At 45.1% G+C, this 21,493-nt stretch overlaps 1 protein-coding gene across 1 annotated transcript; it reads right to left on the bottom strand.

Annotated features, from left to right (window-relative positions):
* Nucleotides 1–1,794: 1,794 nt before the first annotated feature.
* On the bottom strand, nt 1,795–16,739 carry CMPK1 (cytidine/uridine monophosphate kinase 1). The gene is made up of 6 exons (XM_083157354.1): nt 16,535–16,739; nt 12,515–12,661; nt 9,903–10,055; nt 8,088–8,164; nt 7,113–7,209; nt 1,795–6,216 (listed from the first exon to the last, which is right to left on the bottom strand). Exons 1-6 carry the CDS (start codon nt 16,682–16,684, stop codon nt 6,175–6,177), a joined length of 666 nt encoding a protein of 221 aa, XP_083013480.1. The 5' UTR covers nt 16,685–16,739; the 3' UTR covers nt 1,795–6,174.
* Between the last annotated feature and the right edge of the window lie 4,754 nt (nt 16,740–21,493).

The following is a 21,493-nucleotide window of genomic DNA, read 5'->3' as shown; positions in this document are numbered from 1 at the left end:
AACAGGGCTGGGCAACACCGGCCCTCCAGATGTTGATGAACTACACATCCCAGGATGCTTTGCATTAGTTTTGCTATGTGGCCATGCTGAAACTGATGCAAGGCATGCTGGGATGTGTAGTTCATCAACATCTGGAGGGCCGGTGTTGCCTAGCCCTGCTCTAAAAGCTAATAGATAGAATCTGATTGGTTGCCCATAGCAACATCCCATCCTATCTTAGTAAATATACCCCATAATGTCTAGGTAGACAGGTCAACATATGGCTGACATAAGCAAATAATCAACATTTAAAAAGGGCGACATGAGGATTTTTTCGATATTTGGGAATATTGTAGTGTACTGAGCGCAGGCCACGTGACTGGTCGGGGTACACTAATTGGGGTTCCACATGCTCAGGTGTCAGCATGGACACAAAAGAAAAAGTGTCCAAAACATATGTTGACCTTTTCGTGTGTTTATCTTTTTCCGGTGTCGATAAATTGGGGTCAAGGTAGACACTGTCAATCTGCCGTACCACACAAATTGTACACAAAGGGCTGGATTCACTAAGCCTTTGCCTCTCACTGGGGTTTAACCTTGAAATTGGAGTGCACACACCCCGCACCCATTTAACGATACTCACCTCTCCATTGGTCCTGCACCAGGGGTGCAGCGCAAGAGCAATAAAGGTGTCCCTGGGAATGTGGCACAGGCGCCATTTTCCTGGAGACCTGCACAATACCAGAGTCTCTGCACCATCGGTGAGGAGGGGGACCAATCAGAAACCTGCACACAGGGCCACGCCTCCCTTAAAGCGTCTCTGTTTGCACCTAATATTAGTCATGACAGGATTAAGGCCTGTGGGTGTCCCCAGGGCAAAGTTGCAGGGGCCCTTATCAATTACAGGCAGCTATGCAGCCTCAGACCTAGTCGTCACTCCGCCAATCTATTTTTGAGGCTGTACAATAAAAAAAAAAAAAAAAGGTCACCTGGAAAGGAACATCTGTATGGCCCATTTTAGAACTTCACTGCCTCCAGATAATTGTTACATTGCTGCTGTAAAATAACTACTTTACCCAACATTTCTCTACTCAGGGTGGTGCACACTAAAACATGCAAATTAGCCACTTTAACCAAATCACCCCACTGTACTGTCTCTGGCTCCTGTCATTTAAGAATGATTTTCTACAAGCCAATGATCAGACTCGTGTTCAGAGGGAAAAGATAAGGGTCGGTGCGTGTGCCTCAACAACAGTCCACGGCCCGCCAAGCAACAAGATATACCACCATACAGTCACCCCCAAAACATACCCTCTGGGAATGTTCTCAGTCCCTAGAAAGTTGGTGGGTTCTTCAATATCAGCACTGCACCTTCATGACACAAGCACGCACACATGTAGGGCCCACCCTTTTGTGCATAAGTAATAGCCCAGTAATAGCCCAGTGGTACTACATGACAAATAAGAGGTTTAGTGACCGACTGCTGCGGTCTAAGCAGAGAGGACAGAGGAACGTGAACTGGCTTACCCCAGTGTGCTGGACAGAGACAATAGAGAATAAGAGTGACCCCATATATTGCACTACAGATTTCTTGTTTGTGACAAGACATGTGGTCGGTATAGAAAAAGCTACGCAACTATGTGATAGGCTACGCATGTTGCAGACACCCCAAAAACTCATTTGAAAGAAATGGGTAATTTTAATCAACTAGATAGGACACCCGGAAAACAGAGACTTATCATAAAAGCTTTGCAGATTACAAAATCATACATCATCATAAAATTGATCTTATATATAAAACAGCTAAAACAAATAAAAACTCTAAAACAATTGAACATTTTATTTTTTTGTACTGAAGAGAATTGACAGAAATATTTCCACAACCGACGATAAACAGTCATGTATGGAGATTCTACACCCCAATAATTTACTCAATAATAGTGTTTTCACCTGGAAGTCCTATGTAGCTGTACAGATAATGGAGGACACTTCTGGCCCAAAAGAATGGTATAAAAACGGCAATGTTGCACATATTAACCAAATGAATGCATGTATTATTCACTGAATAGTAATACAGTGAAGTACATTGTTGGTGTGGATTATAGCACCTGTCCTGCAGTTCCCTGCACTTACTAAAACCCCCTAATAATTCGTCTTCTATGATTTGTCAGCAAAGTTCCGTTTCTCCACTTCTCCTCTCAGACACGGCAGTGCTGTGTTCCTGAAACATGTATCTTGGCCTTAATGTAGAGATTTTACTGAAATATAAAAGTGTAGAAAAAGTGGAGTTTTACATTTAACCATTGTGTCTAGATGGTTTGAGAAGCCGAACATGTGCAGAGCAGAATCGATTTACCTCAGCACGCCTGAGTATTTACAGAAATGTTCTACCTGGGTCTGTAATGCCAGAGAAAACATGTTCCCGGTGACTATTATACAGGTCTACATGGCTGAAGGTGAATGTACAAAAATGGTTTATACATACTCAAGTCACACACACACGAATAAGCTCCAAAAACAACATTATTACATTTACAGGAGACGAACTGAAGAGAAGCCAACTGTGACATCCATAGAAATGATCTTAATTATGTTCCCTTAAAACGGTATGTGTTTGTGTATGAAACAGAGGACTAGGAGACAGATATAGGACAGGCACTAGTCCTAAGTCAGCGAGCCCCGCGAGGGGACGCGGAATACGAGCCCGAAGCGTGGCGAGCCCCGCGAGGGGACGTGGAATACACTATATAAAAATTATAATGGCATGCGATGCGACGCAATGTTAAAATTGTATACTCAGCCCGGGGAAAGTCTGAAATCGGATCGCGATGGGAGCCGTGATAATACACAAGTACCGAACATTTCATTGGGTACACATTGCCTACAGAGTGCAGGCAACTATTTTGTGGTCTGGACCATTAATAAGACTAGAAAAAGTGACATCACCGAGGCATACTAAGTATTGGGCCTCATGCCTTAGTACGGATTAAAAACAATATTCAAAACAGTTTGAGACAGACTGTGCCCAACTCATGTTCTTACAAATTCACTCTCCATTTTATTTCATGTAACATAATTTAACACAGAAATCCAGCTTACAAACAATGTATTGATTACAATAACTGATCAAAGGAAATTAATCAGTCAGAAGTCTTGTCCAGCAATAAATTAGACTAAAACACATACAAAATAATCAGGACATTGCCTTTGCAACCTGAGGTTAAGAAGATCCAGCTTTTACACCTACAGCCCTCGGGAATCACTATAAGACAACAGGTAAAATCTCCCCCCCCAGGTGAAAATCTGCCACTGTGTGAAGCCAGATGCAGTCAGAGAGACTGCACAGGCTTCACTGTGACTGGCAGTAACTCCTATTGGAAGTCTGACCTGCCAGTCACCCACTGGGTGGTGATTCCTCACATTGGGAGGTGTTCCCTCCCTCCCTCCAGGTTGCCTCTGTTGAGCCGGATGTGATTATTGGGTGAGTCACCTACACACTAGGAACTAGCGATCCTACTGAGGCTGAAGACACAAAGTGGATGTCCCAACACTGCGTCGGAAATACAGAAATTTAAAGTATTTCAATTATTTTTGTGAAACCCTGTGCTTCCAACCTGTGCATTCTTCTAACATGAGTATCAAACGAGAACAATTCTTAACTTAAAAGAATGAACAGGAGCTGATCTTATACAATGGCAAGGAAGACATGGCAGTATGACCTTACATTACCAAAACAACCTGCCCTTATGAATAATGTATCCGCCCAGTTCTGGTAAAAATAGTGAATTCATGGAGGTGTTTGGATTGAATCTTATTTGCACATAGATCACAGGTGATGATTCATGTTCGTTTAAAGGGCACCTAATCCCCAAAATACACGAGTTGGTCGATATCAGAGAATAGCAATTAGCTCCTGCAACATAAATTGGGAAAGGCAATGATAAATGACAAGACACTGCCAGCTTAGGGGGGTATTCAATTATTGCTGATTTTTCAACCTATTCAATGAAAGTGTTTTCATGGTAAAAAAAAAATAAAATAACATGGATCGGCGACTATCCGCTTATTTAGTTGAAAACTCTGATGTTTTCAACTATTTCAATGCCGATTTTACAAAAATGAAACGGCATCGGTGGAAATACGCCGCAATTGAATATGGAAAGTCCAGTTTTATTGGGTAGCCGGAAAAAAAAAACCAGACTAATTGTATACCACCACCCACCCCTTTAAACTTCACACTCTATTGTCCCTTTAAGACAGACGGGCTACAAGATCAATCAGGGGTGTTACAGATGAAAAGTTAGGAGGGAATAGAAACCACGGACCCCGTAATCTGAAAATCTTGTTGTAAATGCCTTATTTGATATTAAAATGGCAAAATCTGCATCTCATTAGTAGCTCTTTTATGTCAAATCATCTTATCTTTTAGGTATAGTGGTCCTCTAAATATCCAGGTGACTGGCCAGTATCTTACATAGATTAGGAAAAATGGGTCAAAGATTCAGACCAACAAGTATAAATTAATGTGATTAGTCAAAGATTTTTAAGATTTTGTAATTTACCAATCTCCCCAATGCATCACCGATCACCAATGTCCGCTACTTTTTTTAAAACATCGATCGGAACTGACAGAACGGGGAAATCACAGCTCTGACAGATGGCCTGCGTTGGAATGCCAACCTTTTCTCACCAGAAAGTCACTGCATTCTAAAGTCGCACATTTTCAAAGTACAATCACGATGTGGAGCCGGCAGTTCCATGTTACACATTCATTTTACATAAGAGAAGCAGGCATTGTCAGATGGCTTCACAAAATAGCCTGCCAGACAATTAATGAGCTGCACCTAAGAACAGGAAGACATCTCAGAGAGTCACTGGTTTCTCTGGGGTAGATGTATGAAACAGTAAATAGGAAGAAGTGAGCCAGAGGAGTGGCCCGTGGCAACCAATCAGTACTTGAGTAAGATCTATCGTTTGCATACTATAAAATTATACAGAGCAGCTGATTGGTTGCCATGGGCCACATCTCCTCTGGCTCACTTTTCCTCCCTTGTCACTGCTTTTTACATCTAACCCTAAAGGTGCCCATACACGTTACAATTATTGTATACAATATCGCATCTCGGTTTTGCGATGAGATCTAGTACAAAAAGTATGTGCTGCACATGAGATCTAGTACAAAAAGTATGTGCTGCACATACTTTTTGTACTAAATCTCATCTCATCGCAAGACTGGGATAAGATGAGATACGATATTGTATACAATAATTGTAACGTGTATGGGCACCTTATTGTGTGATTAAGTGCTTGTACATTCTATGCTGAGAAAACAAAGAACATGGAATTAAGTTACAGTCGGTTTATTTTAAAAACGGTGTGCATTGTACACATTGCTATAAAAGGCCTAACGAAAAAGCCTTTATGAATCAGTAGATATGACACTTACACTGTTACATGAACTAAGATTGGTGGCAGGAGTTGTTTAAAATAGATCTCAAGCCTTTACATAATGTGCAAGGTTCCAACAGGATGGTCATAATAATGTAAATATTTGAAATTGCACAACAAAGTTTTAGGTGTAGATAATGTCTCCATGTAATAGGGGCAGCCATATTGGACGCCCGATCCAGTAATAATGATCAAATGAACCGCTTCGTGAGAACGCCACCCAGCGATGTTACTTTTCCACGGCACGTGCTCATTGTTGTAAATAACCTAGCTAGGATCTCTTGGAGCACCCATTCAGACCACCCGAATGCTGCTACCGCTGTGTGTTGGTGTGCTGCAGTGGGTGTGCTGCAGATGAGCTTTCATCTCTCTGCACTGGAGGAACGGAAGAGAACAGCATCCCATGACTTATTGTAAAAAATTATTTGGTCAGTTTTGCAATAGTAATAAATAGATGAGGTTTTGTTAGATGTGTAGATTAAAACCCCGTTACTACCAAAGCTTTGCTATGCATTGGGAAGGACAACACAGCAAGAGGCTCAGTTATAGGTGGGGAACAATGGATAGAAACCTGCAGGCTGAAACAAGTAGACACAAGTGACGTAGATGTAAACAATACATTTAAACCCAGAATTACAGTGTTTCCAATATAAAATAAAGAATAGAAAACAAAAACAAGTATATATGAAGTAAGCACAGGACACACTATATGCCCATATGACTTGTAAGTATCTCCGTGGAACCTGGTCATCCTTCCCGGTCAAAGATTTCTTGGACTTTTAGGAACACCTGGAACAGAAAAGTGGGCAAGAGCTATAACACCGATGTCATTGAGTCACTAGTCACATTATCCACCAACTCTACCATTGACTTTCACATGTGGCCCCAACACAACAGCTGGACAAACACATGACAATCTGGTTGTATGCACAGAGTGGTTCAAGTAAGGTATAGTGTAACGCTCTCAATTTCAATCATATTCCTACTAGGCCACAGAAGGTAGATTACTGCTTCCCCTCACAGCCACTACACTGCACCTCATGTCCGTCACACTGCGCAAACATCATTTGTTAAGACGGCGGGGCTGGAGGAAACATGCTGCGTAGTAAGACTTGAGGTACACAGTGATAACGCCATGTCAAGGAAACAGTGCTGGCTTTGGTTCACTGCCTGTGGCCAGACGGATAGTTGCTCATCTGTCCTGTCGTTATCAAAGGCAATGCACCGATCCCAAACCTGCTTCTGCTCTGGCCTGAACAGTACACAGGTGGGAGGCTTTGTTACCTTACTTGAAGTTAATTTAAAAGTGGCACTTACAAAGAGAAAAGCCAGTCATGCCTTACAATTAATGTTAGTGGCGCTTTAAATTTTCGCTTCAAAGCCGCTGCATCATAAACACAGCCCTAAAACTACACAACTACGGCCTTTACATTCTAGCAGTCTGTACATTTCACAAACACGTTAACAATCTTCAGACAATGACATAGAAGACCAGAAAACAAACAGATTTGTCACTCCGAGACAGATGTACTAAGCTTCAAAAAAATAATACAGTGAAGAGTGCTAAACTACCAGCCAATCAGCTCCATTTTCAAAAGCAACATGTAGCATTACTGTTCAATGCTGGTTGGCTGGCAGTTTAGCCCTCTCCAATTAGTACATCTGGCCTTTGTCTTTTTACTTACCTGATCTACAGAATGGGAGGCATCAACTTTCCGGACTTTTCCCCTTTTCTCGTACAGGTCTATGATGGGCCGGGTGGACTGAAGGTATGTCTGTATCCTGCAGCAAAGAGAAGGAGACGCTTAGTTATACATGAATAGGTTTATTCTCAAACATACATCTCTACAGGGGAATCTGGATAATTGAGCACACGCCATGTCTAGATTATGGCATAAAATAACAGCATGCGCTTATGGGGCCTACACACGGGGAGATTTCAGCCCATTTTCTAAAGCAATCTGATTAAATAGTTTAGAAAATGGCCCTGCATCGCTCCATAGTGATAATGACAGGCAGCGGTCACTGGACAGTTCCCACCAGGGAACACTGACCCATTGCTCAGCACACATCGATGTGCAGCGGAGCAATCTACATCTACTCAAATCGCTCAGCAGTCACTCCGTGTGTAGGCCCCTATTAGAATGATCTATATGCAGATCCCTTAGAGATGCACCACTTGCCTATATACAGGTGGGTAATTATTTATGGGCTAACACAAGATAGATAAATGGCAGATTATCACTTCCCCAATACATCAATAGTCTCAAAACTATTGGTTTAGGTCACAACAGGGCTTCCCACACTATGGCCCTAATTCATACTTGACCACACATGTTTTTTCTCAAATGGGCAAGACCATGCTGCATTGCAGATGGGGCAGATGTAACATGTGCAGAGAGTTAGATTTGGGGGAGTTATTTTGTCTCTGTGCAGGGTAAATACTGGCCGCTAATTCTTACACTACAATTTAGATTTCAGTTTTTAAACACTCACTACCCAAATCTAACTCTCTCTGCACATGTTGCATCTGCCCCACCTGTAGTGCAGCATGGTTTTGTCCATTTGAGAAAAAAAATGTGCTTTGCGATCAAGTCTGGATTAGGCGCAATGTACAGAGCACAAACTCCTTAATAAGGAACGTGACCAGCTGTAGTTACCGCTTTTCTAAGCTCTCCCTGTTGTCATCACTTCTTCCGCTGCTCTTCCCTCGTTCCAAACAGCGCCCGATGCAAGTCTAAAGGTAAAAACACACACATAAGCTGGTTCAGACATTACTAGAGGAAAATAGAAAATGTTAAGCAAACACCAACCCTGTTGGAGCATGCAATTGATCCATATAAAAGTTACAAAAAAGTATGATCATAGCTTCCTACACCTTCCAGGACAGATAACAATAACTCAATTATACAGATCTTATCTTGCCTGATCAAGGTGCTATGAGGCTTGATCTAACCCAGTGGTGAGGGAACTCGGTCCTCATTACCCCACGCAGTGCATGTTTTGCAGGTCTCCTCACAGAATCACAAGTGAAATAATTAACTCCACCTGTGGACCTTCTAAAATGTGTCTGAGTAATTAGTACACCTGTGCACCTGCTGGGTTACCAGCAAAACATGCACTGTGTAGGGTAATGAGGACCGAGTTCCCGGACCACTGCTCTAACCCATAGGCTTCTAGTGTTTACATGAAAGTGCAGAGAATTTGGAACACTCATCCAGAGCCAACGTACAGAACATTGGGCCTTATTCTGGTTCACTCTTAGAGGCAAATTCCTTCTCAAATGGGAAAAACCATGTGCACTGCAGGTGGGGCAGATGTAACATGTGCAGAGAGAGTTAGATTTGGGTGGGGTTTTACTTCAAAGTGAGATCTATATTGCAGTGTAGAAATAAAGCAGCCAGTATTTACCCTGCACAGAAACAAAATAACTCACCCAAATCTAATTATATCTGCACCGGTTACATCTGCCCCCCTGCAGTGCACATGGTTTTGTTCATTTGAGAAGGAATTTGCCTCTGAGAGTGAACCAGAATAAGGCCGATTGGCACAATGAGGTCAGTTCCTGCAGGACACGGCGAGCACGTATCCCACGCACTCACTCACTTCGTCGTGAAGATTTATCACTGACCAGCAGGCGGCTACCTTCGCCCAGAATGTAAAAGGATTTGTTTTATGGTGCCTGTTCACATTACAGTTTACTGTGCAGCTGTGTTTAGGTGACATGTATTGTCCTCTGAACATGCTCACGAGATCCATCCATTCAGAAGCTGCACTACCATCCACCTGGCACTTTGCTCTCACATTCACTGCTGGGTTGTCCAGAGACCTCTCACCCATACAGACAAACCTGTTACCCATCATGACAGATCAATTTCCAATCTGGGTGTTGAAATCACTAAAACTGGACAAACCCATGTGTGACCAAGCATAGAAAAACACCCTGAAAAAGGTGAAGATCTTCTATCAAGTGACATTAGATCACAATGCTTTGAGGCATATTATAATATCTACAATTTGCTAAACCATAAGCTCAAGAGCTTTATTTAAATTGCAGAATTTGAAAGTTCCATGTTGTTTAGATTATCAAAAAAAAAAATGCAGCAGCTAAGAACACAAGTAGCTTTATAGACACAACAAGCAAGAACATTAACAATGCTTCCTTTCTTCTGGCATAGCAGACATCTAGTAACTGCCAGTCGGTGGATATACCCAGATATTACACAGCTCACACTAGAGAGAACAACCAATTACATGAGATCCATGCTGGTGACTCTTACATGCACATTTGCATATTAATACAAGGTGCCTCTTCATACTTGTTAAACATGTTTTGGTGACCAGCTAACATTTATAATATTCATAGTCCAGAAACTGAACTCTAACCACTTGTACAACTGAAAGCCTTGCTGTAAGACCCCATTGCGGCTTGCTAGACAGCTGACCGGTTAAACCTGAAAATCTGTGTATCCTACCTCATTATCACAATCAAAGAAGAGGACAAATGACACCTCTGCCTTGCCAGTCATTGTCCTGTCCCAGCCTTGTAAGTTGTCCTCGTTTCTGGGGAAACCATCGATGAGGAATTTATTCTTGTCGGCATTGGTTGCCATGGTCAGCTCCATTGCCTGCAAGGTAAAGTGAGTGTAAGGGAACAACTTCTGCTCTACACTGTATAACTAGCAGCCTAAACTTAATTCAACAGAAAAATGTACAGCCATTCCAGAAAAGAACAGTCTGGCAGTCATTTACCAATGATCGCATTTGTAATACAACCCAGGGCACTAATAACGTGCACAGATTGCACCGCATAATGCGATCATATCGAGTGAAGTCTCACCCATCACCTGAAGGGACTGGGGCTCCGAAAACAGTCTGTCCCTGCGATGTGTTGAGTGCAAGTCCGGGGCTTTTCCGCATGTGTGGTCATGGTGACCACCATGCACAGGGGCCAATTACGGCAGAGGGATACTAGGGAACATTGCCGGAACTACATATTTACAGTGTTTAGCCCATAGACAATGGGCTACTGAAATTTGAAGATTGTGGTAGCCTACACCAGGAAAGCTTCACATTCCAGATATTGTAGTGTTCATTCTAGCACCCGCCATCTTTGAAAACACATGCAGTTCCTCTTCCCTGCCTGGGGTGTCGCTGTTTGCGGTGGTGTTTCTAGCACAGGTCTGGTTGGCATCAGTGCTGATATACAGACCACACTGTGCTAGAAGCACTACAGCAGACAGCGACACCCCAGTGAAGAGGAACCGCATGAGTTTGCAAAGATGGCGAGTGGTAGAATGAACACTATATTGGTAAATTGGGCAACACCACATCCCCCACAGACACATAGGGTTGCTGCTGTGACAAATGGCTACATTGTGGCTATACAGAATATGTGTGTGGTGTTTTCAGGCACAAAGCCACATATATTGCTTGATAAATGGGCCCCTTAGGGAGCATAAAATGATAGAACTACAAGGAGATACACTGAAAAGAATGGTCATATGGTTTCTCTTCATAAAGAACATATCCATAGAACAGTTTCAGCAGATGACGAATGGACTATTCCACTTTCTGATTTGTGAACCGCGTCTACCTGCTTTACAAGTCTAAGCATGCTGGGAGTTGCAGTTCGGCGACACAGACAACTTCATCTTCTCATGGTAGACAAAGACACAATCACATTTGTTGTAGATAACAGGGAAAAGAAGCACGTTCACCTAGATGGCATAGCTGTACGGAATACATGGAAGGTCTTACTGAAAGCAGAAGTGTAGGAGTCATGTTTAGCAGCTATAAAAAGCCTCATGGAAAGAGGACGCAAATGTCTTGGGAGCGTGAGGTAAAAGGCCTTTTATCTTAATGTAGAAAGCAAACTTGGCTAACCCATGACTTTCCCGTATCAATCTTCATCTGTAGGAGCATAGAACATTGTGCTGCTTCTAGATACTGGATAACGATAATCAGAATAACATTCTATTACAGTCTATTTGGGAGGACCATGAAAAAGCATGAATGTGATAGAACAAAATATGGGGGTGATTCAGGTTGGTTTGCAAAAGCAAACTCCTTTAATGGACAAAACCATGTGCACTGCAGGTGGGGCAGATGTAACATGTATAGAGAGAGAGTTAGATTTGTGTGAGTTATTTTGTTTCTGTGCAGAGTAAATACTGGCTGCTTTATTTTTACACTGCAATTTAGATTCCAGTTTGAACACAAATCCACCCAAATGTAACTCTCTCTGCACATGTTACATCTGCCCCACTTGCAGTGAACATGGCCTTTGCCTACTAGAGAGAGATTTTGCTTTTGCGAGCCACCCCGAATTAGGCCCTGTGTGTCATGTATTATAGTGAACTATTTAGGGATATTTCTATTTGTTTGTCATCTGTGTGAACATTTTTGTTTTAAATATATTTAGAGCAATTTACCAACATCGGTGCAAAAACTCTTAAGAGCCGGACATTTGGTATCATTGTTCTAAGCCCTCAAATGTAATGTGAAGCTGGGTACACAGCAAAATAAATTGTTTAAATGCAAATTGGAACAATAGATTGTATGGATGGTGTAGTGTGTATACCAGATCCTGCATGCATGGGGGTCATTCATGGCATCTTTCCATCTCACAAGCTGCACGTCAGATGAGATGATGTAAAGACTGATGGCATACAGTTTGTAATGATGCATTGCGCCATTATATACCGGATCGCAGTGTTTTCAGCGGCACATCGTATCGTTACATTACAGAGTCTACGAGACACATTTTTCTAGTGTGCACTCAACTTTAGATAAGGGCATCGGATCCTTTGACCACGAGTAACCTGTATCACATAACACGGTCTTAAAGCAGAAATATACAGCACAGAATTCTTCTCCTGTACCAATGATCACACAAGAATTGTAATGCAACAACTGAAACATTTCTATAGTTAAACCACTAATGCGGAAGGTTCTTCCTCTCATTATCCCCTGTATCCAAAATGCTACAGCAACTGGGACTTGCAGGGTTTGAGCTGTGAAGTGGTTACAGACAAGGATTCCCATCCACACAGCCCCGCCAGTCACCCACTCCAGTAATTCTTACCCTTTGCAGCAAGCTGATTGTAATCTCAACCGGAACGATCTTCCCGTCCTTTATGTAGGTCTCAATGAGCTCTCCATACTGAGAGCCTGGCCTTTTCCTTTCATCACGGAGCAGGTCCCCGGCCGACAGATGGGTATAACCGTACTTCTACAAATTGACAGGAGTTTAAAAAATAAAATGATCATAATGTCTTAAAGGAAAATAAAAATATACACAAAGGGCCCTGCAGCCATGGACATCAGAATTATGCACCAACAATGTAAGTATTCCCATTTTTCTGCCACCCCATCACAACAACTGTACTGTGGGAGAGAGGGGGGGGAAGGGGGATCGTATGTGCGACAGCAGCCTGAGTTAACCTGACCTTACACAGACTTGTAGTCTGGGGGCATTGTGATACCAAGGAAACTGCAAATGCAAAGTAGTCCTTGGCCTTACCACACCAGGGAATTCAGGGCAGCACACCACCCATACCCCGCGTACATTGGTATCATTGGTACAGCTTGTGATAGACCCCTCAAAGTCAATGTGAGGCTGGGTACGCACCAACATATAATGTTCAAATGCAAATCTCAACAATAGATAGTATGGCTTGTATATTGTGTATACCAGATCCTGCATGCACGGGGGTCATTCATTGCACCTTCTCATCTCATGTGCTGCACGTCAGATGAGATGATGTATGGGTTATTGGGTAGTCACTATGAATGTTGACACATGAAATAGGTCAACATTGCTAAGGTCGACAGTAGAGATTAGTTTTTCGTGTTTTTTTAACCCAAATTTAGACGTAAATGGACATGGACACTATCAGTGCCCCGCATCACCTTGCATGGCTCGCTGCACTCGACATGCTTCAGACACTACTATATTCTCCCTCCACACCCTAGTGCCTTGATGGCTAACCATAACACTCAAGCTGTTGTTGAACTACACATCCCAGCATGCTCTGCATCAGATTTAGCATGGCCAAATAGCAAAACTGAAGCAGAGCATGCTGGGATGTGTAGGTCAACAACAGCTGGAGTGTCAAGGTTAGCCATCAAGGCCCTAGTGGATGGTAGGGTGCAAAATACGGCCTGTTTTTTTTTTTTTTACGTGAAAATTCATGTCGCTCTTTTGAGTGTCGACCTAATGATTGTGTCGACATTCCGACCTTAGCCATGTTGACCTATCCCATGTGTCGACCTTTAGTGGTATGTCTACCTAGCGACCATATACCCCTGGGCGTGTGCAGTTTCTCAGGAAAATGTGGGTTGGCTTGCACAAGCGATCCAACCTGAATAAGGCCCGTATTTGAAAATATTAGTGTTCATCCTCACACCCTGCAATTCATCAGATAGAAAGGCAGATTTTAATTTTGAATGCAAACATTGTAAGCGTGATGTATTGCTTCAGCTACTGTATAAAGTTCTGCTCTTCAAAATTAAACATGCAGCTAACATTGGGCCTTATTCTAGTTCACTCTGACAAAATCCTTCTTAGATGGACAAAACCATGTGCACTGCAGGTGGGGCAGATGTAACATGTGCAGAGAGAATTAGATTTGGGTGGGGTTTTACGTCAAAAGTGAGATCTATATTGCAGTGTAAAAATAAAGCAGCCAGTATTTACCCTGCACAGAAACAAAATAACTCACCCAAATCTAATTCTCTCTGCACATGTTACATCTGCCCCCCTGCAGTGCACATGGTTTTGTCCATCTAAGAAGGATTTTGTCAGAAAGAGTGAACTAGAATAAGGCCCAGGGTGCTAGAATGAAAACTAATCTAACATTTGCTCAAGTGTGGTATATTATTAGGTAGATAATAGTCTAGGAAGGGGAGAAAAGGTTGACCGGCACAAGCTCAACACAAAAATGGCTACACATGAAGAGATCGACATGAGGTTTTTCCTATTTTGTTTGCTGTCAATCTGTAATTTTGAGCTCGCGTTCCGCTTCGCTCACCATGATTTGGGTCTGGTGCCCCTCTCGGTGAACGCTTAGATTAAAGTCTCTCCCTGCTTCTGGGAAATGTGGCTTTTCCCTGTAATTTGCACATGCAAACGGTTTTCTTTTATGTGTTTCATGTGGCTGCAGCACCAGACCTGTCATTAGAGTCTGAGGATGAGACAGGATTTAACTTCCCAGATTCCCACATCTAAAAATGGGCTTTTTCTTCTCAAGAATGGAAAACGTTATGGGGCTTACAGATCCCAGCAGCCGTCGACACTGATTCGATATTGACGGCCGCCGGTAGCGTATTGGTGCATCGCTTTGCTCGGCCATGCTTCGGGCACACTATTCTATTGTCCCTCCACGCCCTAGTGGATGATAGGGCATGAAATACCGCCTGTCTGCCCCCCAAAAAAAAAAAAAAAGGTGAAAAATTTATTTTGACCTTTTGACTGTCCACCTTCCCATTGTCCACCTTCCCATTGTCCACCTAATGCATGTTACATCTGCCCCACCTACAGTGCAACCTGGTTTTGTCCATTTTCTAAAAAAATAGCTTTGAGATCAGGTCTGAATAATCCGCAATGTTCGATAGTGTGGTGTGTACACCGTGCAAATTCAGAACCAGCGCTGAAAGTACCAGGCGGGCGTAGCAGCACTGCTGCCACACACATCCCAGTATGTTGTCAGTAAGTTCTCTTTTGCCAAGTGTTACAAAGTTACTGGCAGTTACAGTATATCCAGCTGCATGGAACATTCACTTGGGAGTTGTGAAAATAAGGTTCTATGGCCTAAAGCAAATTGTACTGCACTGGCCAGAATGAGTGCTTGTAGTATGTGACAACCAGGCAGATTCGTGGCTGATTCCACTGCTTCATGACAGGTTCATGTGTCATTCCTGACACACCCTGCTGTCTGCACAGAGGATAAAAGTGAACTTTGCAAGCAGGAATTAGTGCTGAGAAAACTGATGGCTTGATAGCTGCAGCCCTTACAAGTGTGTTACTGTAAACGGTACTTGCTAATCTTTGCTGACACCGCTTACGCTACGGAACTTGTGTAGCACCACTGTCGGTTCGCCTGAACTTTACTAAAGGTAATAGATGGTGGCGTTGACACAGGAGGGTGGTGTACTTCCTCGACAAAAATCCTTACTTAGCGGTTAAGTAGCGGCTAACGTAACTGGTGTAGCGATGGCCGCAAAGATGAGGAAGTGCCCTATAAACTACCAAGTGACAATGTAAAGATAATTAAAGGAATACTCTTTTGCATTACGCCGTTTTGCTTTGTTATTTAGTGTTGTTTTGATCTGATGCACGTCATTATAAAAGAAAAAAAATGGAGACTACTTGAGTATTGTTGCAAATATCATTAGCCATGATCATTTAGAAAGTAATTTTATAACCAGTGCATGATATAACCTTTGTGAACCGTCGGCATGGGAGCCGGGTGGTAGTGTGTGGGGGGGGGGATATGCTATAAAAGGCTTTGGTCAGCATATTTATTGCAAACTCAGGGGACTAGGCAAGACTTGTATATAGGTCACTTTGCATGTCAAAATCCCATTATTATTATGCTTTATTTATATGGCGCCACAAGGAATCCACAGCACCCAATTACAACGAATAAGCAAAACAGTGACTTTCAGGTAAAATTGATATGTTTTAATGTTCTGAACATGTTGGATAATGTTCTGAAGCAGTTTAGTTATGTTAACCCTGGTGGTCCCATATCCTGAACTTGAACAGAATCATATACAGCCATATAGGAAGCACATGCACAGAACCAGCCCCTTAGGGATGATGACATATAAGCTTATGACATGGCACTGCACACCTATGCAAACAGCCATGACATCATTGGCACTCAGACCCCATAGTGGATGAATTAATAAGTATCATTATTTTGTTACAATTGTATGAAATGAAGTTTATTGCACTAATGACTTCCATTATGCAGCTGCCAGGGAGTGCTGGGACTAGTAGTTCCCCAACAGATGAGACAGAAGGAGCTGTATATGATAATGGAAGAGAGGGATAGTAATTGGGAACCAGTGACCCCTCTATTGCTCACATGTCACTCACCTCTACTATCTTCTCACACTGGGTGCCCTTCCCAGCCCCGGGACCTCCGAGAACGAACACTACCAGGGGCTTCATGACAGCGCTGAGCAGAGAGCGGGCGGACAGTGAAGGAGGAAAGCGGGACAAGGCGCTCAGGGCACGGAACAGCATACAGAGGGAGGAGAAAAGCCGGCTGCCTGCTGAGGTGTCAATGGCAGGAAGTGACAACTACAGCAGACCACTGGCCCCGCCCCCACTGGCTACTTTTCGACCTTGATTGGTAGACTCGACTGTCAATCATCTTAGGTGGCACTTTCAGACAGCGCCATCATAATTAAGGGCGTTTGCCAATCCTGTGATCCCGCAGAAGCCATGTTGGTAGCAGTAATTTGCCCTTCCACCATGTCAGAGGATTTGGAAAGAAATTAGAAACTCATTCTGAATGTTTTCAAGAAAGTATGTACAGGTTTAAAGTTAAATAAATTTGACATAAAAAACACACTTTATTATTGCATTTATTGATGTCTACAGCAAGTGTACAATCAGTTTAATTGTTTTGTACAGATGACACTTTATTGTTCAAAAAATATTAGATTAAATGGTACTTCCTCATCTTTGCGGCCACCCAGTGGCGTAACTATAGCACCGCAGCCCCCACAGTCGCGGGGGGGCGATGTGCAAATGGGGGCGCCGGGGGGGCTGCGGTGCTATAGTAATCCCCCCGCCCCCCATGCCCCGCATGCTTACCTGTCCGCGCGTCCCGGCTCCCCTCCTGTTTTCAATCAATGCTATGGAGACGGACCACGATAAAATGGCCACCCCATAAAGCAGACTGTTCTCTGAAACTGTCTGCGGTATGGGGGCGGCCATTTTATCGTGGTCCATCTGCATAGAATTTATTGAAGCCAGGAGGGGAGCCGGGACGCGCGGACAGATAAGCATGCGGCAATGGGGGGAGGGGGCACGGGCGGCAGGCACGGGGGGCACAGGGGGCCGGACGGGCGGGGAGGCGCCCCAAACAAAGCTACGCCGCTGCGGCCACCGCTTACGCCAGTTACATTAGCTGCTACGTGAATGGTGATTGTCCCATATCTCCCAACTGTCCCGTTTTTCGCGGGTCCACCCCAGTTTTGTGGGATGGTTTTGTGGTCCCACCTGGGGGGCGGGGGCAGTTGGGAGTCCCCCTAACCTATTTCCAATCAACAGAAGTTGTGAGGTATGTTGTCCTCTTGCAGGCACGCTTTGCTCACTTCACTTTGGGCTGAGTGGCTTGCTTTGTTCACCACAACTTTACTAGGGGTAATAGATGGTGGCGTGGACCCAGAAAATAACCTCTGTGGCTCGCCATATGCTACGTAAGCAGTGGCCGCAAAGATGAGGACGTACCAATTATAATTTAATCATAAAGCATTGGGACTAATAAATCCCTCCGTCAATAGCTAGAAACCCCTGTCCTGACCTTCCATCAAACGCTAAGGTGGGTAAACACTATATAATTTACATTAACAACTAGGTGATTCATCGCGCCCTATGGGCGCTCTTCACACCGACGTCAGGGGCTCTGCCCCCATAACCTGTGAACGCGTGTATTACGTGAAATATGGTTTGTTACGGAGGGGTGGGTGTGGTATACTGCGCCCCCTTAACCTGTGAACACCTTTATTGTGTGAAATATGGTTTGTGTGGGAGGGACAGGTGGTGAAATACTATGGATGCGGGAGGGGTGGGTGTGGTGTTTTTACATGTGGATGTGGAGGCGATGTGGGTGGTGGAGTGTCGATGGCGTGGGTGGGTGAGGGTCGGTTGTATCGGTGTGGCTTTTGTGATGGAGTTGTGGGTGTGTGAGGGTCAGGTGCATGTGATCTGCATGTGGATGTAGGCGTACCATGTGCACAGTAGGTGCAATTGCGGGGTTGGCGTGGGTGGGAGGAGTGTTCGCACAGGTTGGGGAGTAGTGGGTGTGAAGCGGGTTTGTGCAGGTGCGCTGTGGGTGGGTGAGTGGTGGGTGCAGGGGTACTGCAGCTGTGTTTGGCTTAGGTGTGAAGTAGGCGTTGGTGGGGGGAGAGGCGCGTGTGAGTGTGCTGCGGGTGGGGGAGAGGTAGATGCGGTGCTGCTGGGGGTGCAGAAGGGTGTCCAGAGGTGCTATTAGTGAGCTGGGCTATGTGCACGGTGTGCAGGCCACTACTTACTGCGCAAATCCTGTGGTCCAGGGCAGCCACTTTTTTTTTAAGAATGAGGATGGGTTTGGGGATGTTGTTGGCGGAGCACTCAATCTGGTCCTGCAAACAGTCCCAGGAAGTGTGGTCTGACATAAGGGAGCCTCATAGGCAAATGGGAGGCGCTGGCATGGTCAGAGGTGGAGCTGCCAGCTATGATTCCTCCCATGAAATTGGGCACAGCAAATTGTACCCGAGTAAGTCAGTGGCGTAACTACAAATATGGCTCCCCCTTGCAAATAAAAGTTAGTAGTGTCCCATGCACCTCTAATATCCTGCAGTTTTTCACTCCCCCATGTAACGTTTTAAACCTTTACTTTCCAGAGTGGCATTTTGTTGTACCTCATTGTTGGGGTCCTGCAGTGCTGTAATGTACATGCTGTAAGCTACATCATGCCCCCCCTCCCCTGCCCGCAGACCCCATCAGCGCTGGCTCCTATAATCCACTGTGGGGCATAGACTGGAGTGGGCATATTACAGTGGGTGGCAGGCAGCCGTGAGAAGCTGCGGTGGCTGTGGTCACTAAGCTCCCTCATCCTGGTCCGTCATATTAGCGGCACTACTGAGCCTGCTGTGCTGTCTCCGGTAAAGGCAGCTGCAGGCGCATGGCTGGTGCCTGGGCCAGCGAGGCCACACTGACAAACAGACGCACAGGAAGTAGCAGGGCAGTGCTACAGCATGCAGACGGCTCTGCCCCCTGGGTTGGAGCCTGTCCACGGAGCAGCCTAAGTGATGAGGGCACTAAGGAGATTGGGGACCGCTGTGTGCTGCTGCCTGCAGGTGTGCAGGCTTTGCAATTGGTGGGCGAGGAGGGGGCGGATCGCGTCTGGACCCTTCATTTCTGCAGGCATCATCTGCCTGCCGGTGTTTGGCTCAGGCTGCCGTAGAGCCTGGCCTGTGTAGAGAGAGGCTGTGGGGGGCGGCCGCGGTGTGTAGAGTGGGCATGGCTAGTGGTGGGACAGGAGGGGGCGGATCGTGGGGATGAGGCTGTCAGACGCAGCGTGGTCTGGCAAGAGAGAGAGGCTGTGGGGGGGGGGGGGGGGGTGGTATGTATCAGTGGGGCGGTCCTGGGAGTGGCGGCCGAGGAGGGGGCGGATAAGCTTGTGAGTAGGACGGATGGTGTGGGGGGTGCGGTGTGTAGCCGTGGGGCGGGGTTTGGACTTGTATGGGCGGTGGTGGTGTGTAGGACAGAGCTGGCGTGTAGAACCTTACAGCCCTTGGTTTGCAGTGTGGATAACGGTGGACGGGCCTGTCAATCACCCGTGGAACCCCGCCCACCTTTCCCTACACTGCTTTGAGTGACGGATCTGGCTAAATATATAAGAGATATGCATGATAATGATATCGTTCATGATCTCATCGTGCATATCATTCAGTGTATACCCACTATATTGTTAATGATGTACACTCCCACAGATCGTTAACAATAGCCTCTATCATCTGGACATGCAATGAAATCTGACGATATAGCCAGTGACTACATGTTTGGCGGGGTCCTGGTGACATCACTGAACAATGATATTGTTCAGTGTTTAACAAGTGAATCGTTAATTTCTCGGCACTGCCAATACCGTTAATGGCATTGGATGTACCGCATATCTAGGGTGGCACATCCCGGGATCGGGATCGGCAGGATCCCGGGATTTGGCCACAAAATGTCCGGGATTTCAATCCCGGGATTGGACTATCCAATCTAGGGATTTCGGGATTAGACTGCGCATGCGCAGTCTAATGCCGGGCACCACAAGTACAGAAAAAATTGGTTTAAACCTTGCGCTAAAGTGTGGAAGCTGCTGGTCTCCTAGGGAAAGGTTACGCCCAACCTAGAGAGAAACTTTAAGACAATATACACAGGTGACCAGCGCTGGGAGATGACCAGTGAGAAAACCTCCAAGGATAGTGATTTTCCTTAAATCTTCTGAATATGTCAGAGATGTCCTTGTGTGTAGGTGCCAGAAGGAAGTCAACTTACTTTGAAGTTCTATTCTGGCATGCACATCAAGGTATCTTTGGCAAATATATGCTTCAAGGGTAAAACAGGATCGTGAACTTACTTTTTATTTCTGTCCCGAGTTCCCATAACGGTATCTTTGTCCAATCCGACAAAAGACAGGTGGTAAGGTCAAACAACAGGTTTATTTCCAGGACAAGACAATTTCCAGATAGTGAACAAATGATACGGTTAAAACAATTTAAAAAGTGCAGGGAGATTCGGAGGCAGCTGCGGCGGCGGTGTCCGGCTCACAGTACAAGCGCTGCAGACGCTGTGTCCATGTAGCTGGAGAGAGTGTCCGTGTGAGCTGCGATCTCCGTAGCGTGTGCGTGTGCTGCTGCTGCTGATCTCCTCTGCGCTCACGGCTTGATCAACGCTGGGCACCATCTGAGCAGCTGCTTAGATGCTGCCCGGCTGTTCTCGAGCTGGTGTGTGGCCTGGGCAGCGTTATTCGGTCATAGGTCACGCTGCGCAGGCTGCAGAGTGGCATCCCCAGCATCCGGAAGACGCTCGCCGTCGGGCCTATACCAGCCTCATGCGTCATACCCAATGCGCCTCCCAGCCTCCGCGTCATTCCCGACACCTGCCCCCACACCACTGCCGCCTGCCCCTGCACCTCTGCCGCCTGCCCTCCTCCACAGCTCCAAAAACGAAAATTATGTGGGGGGGTACAGCGGCAATATTCTTTTAGGGATGCCAATCCCGGGATCCCGGGAATCCCGGGATTGAGCATTTTTCAATCCCGGTTACCGGGATTGAAAAAAATGCCCC

Source organism: Crinia signifera, chromosome 8 (assembly GCF_055691185.1).
Source record: "Crinia signifera chromosome 8, ASM5569118v1, whole genome shotgun sequence".
Lineage (NCBI taxonomy): Eukaryota > Metazoa > Chordata > Amphibia > Anura > Myobatrachidae > Crinia > Crinia signifera.
This window is presented reverse-complemented; position numbering and strand designations above follow the sequence as displayed.

Bases quoted from the DNA above. Each gene is read 5' to 3' on its own strand.
- CMPK1 (XM_083157354.1), bottom strand. From the start codon at position 16,684: ATGCTGTTCCGTGCCCTGAGCGCCTTGTCCCGCTTTCCTCCTTCACTG. The intron at 10,056-12,514 runs GTAAGAATTACT...TTTACCTTGCAG, and splicing joins CAATCAGCTTGCTGCAAAGG to GCAATGGAGCTGACCATGGC. The intron at 7,210-8,087 runs GTAACTACAGCT...TCTTTGCTGCAG, and splicing joins AGGGAGAGCTTAGAAAAGCG to GATACAGACATACCTTCAGT.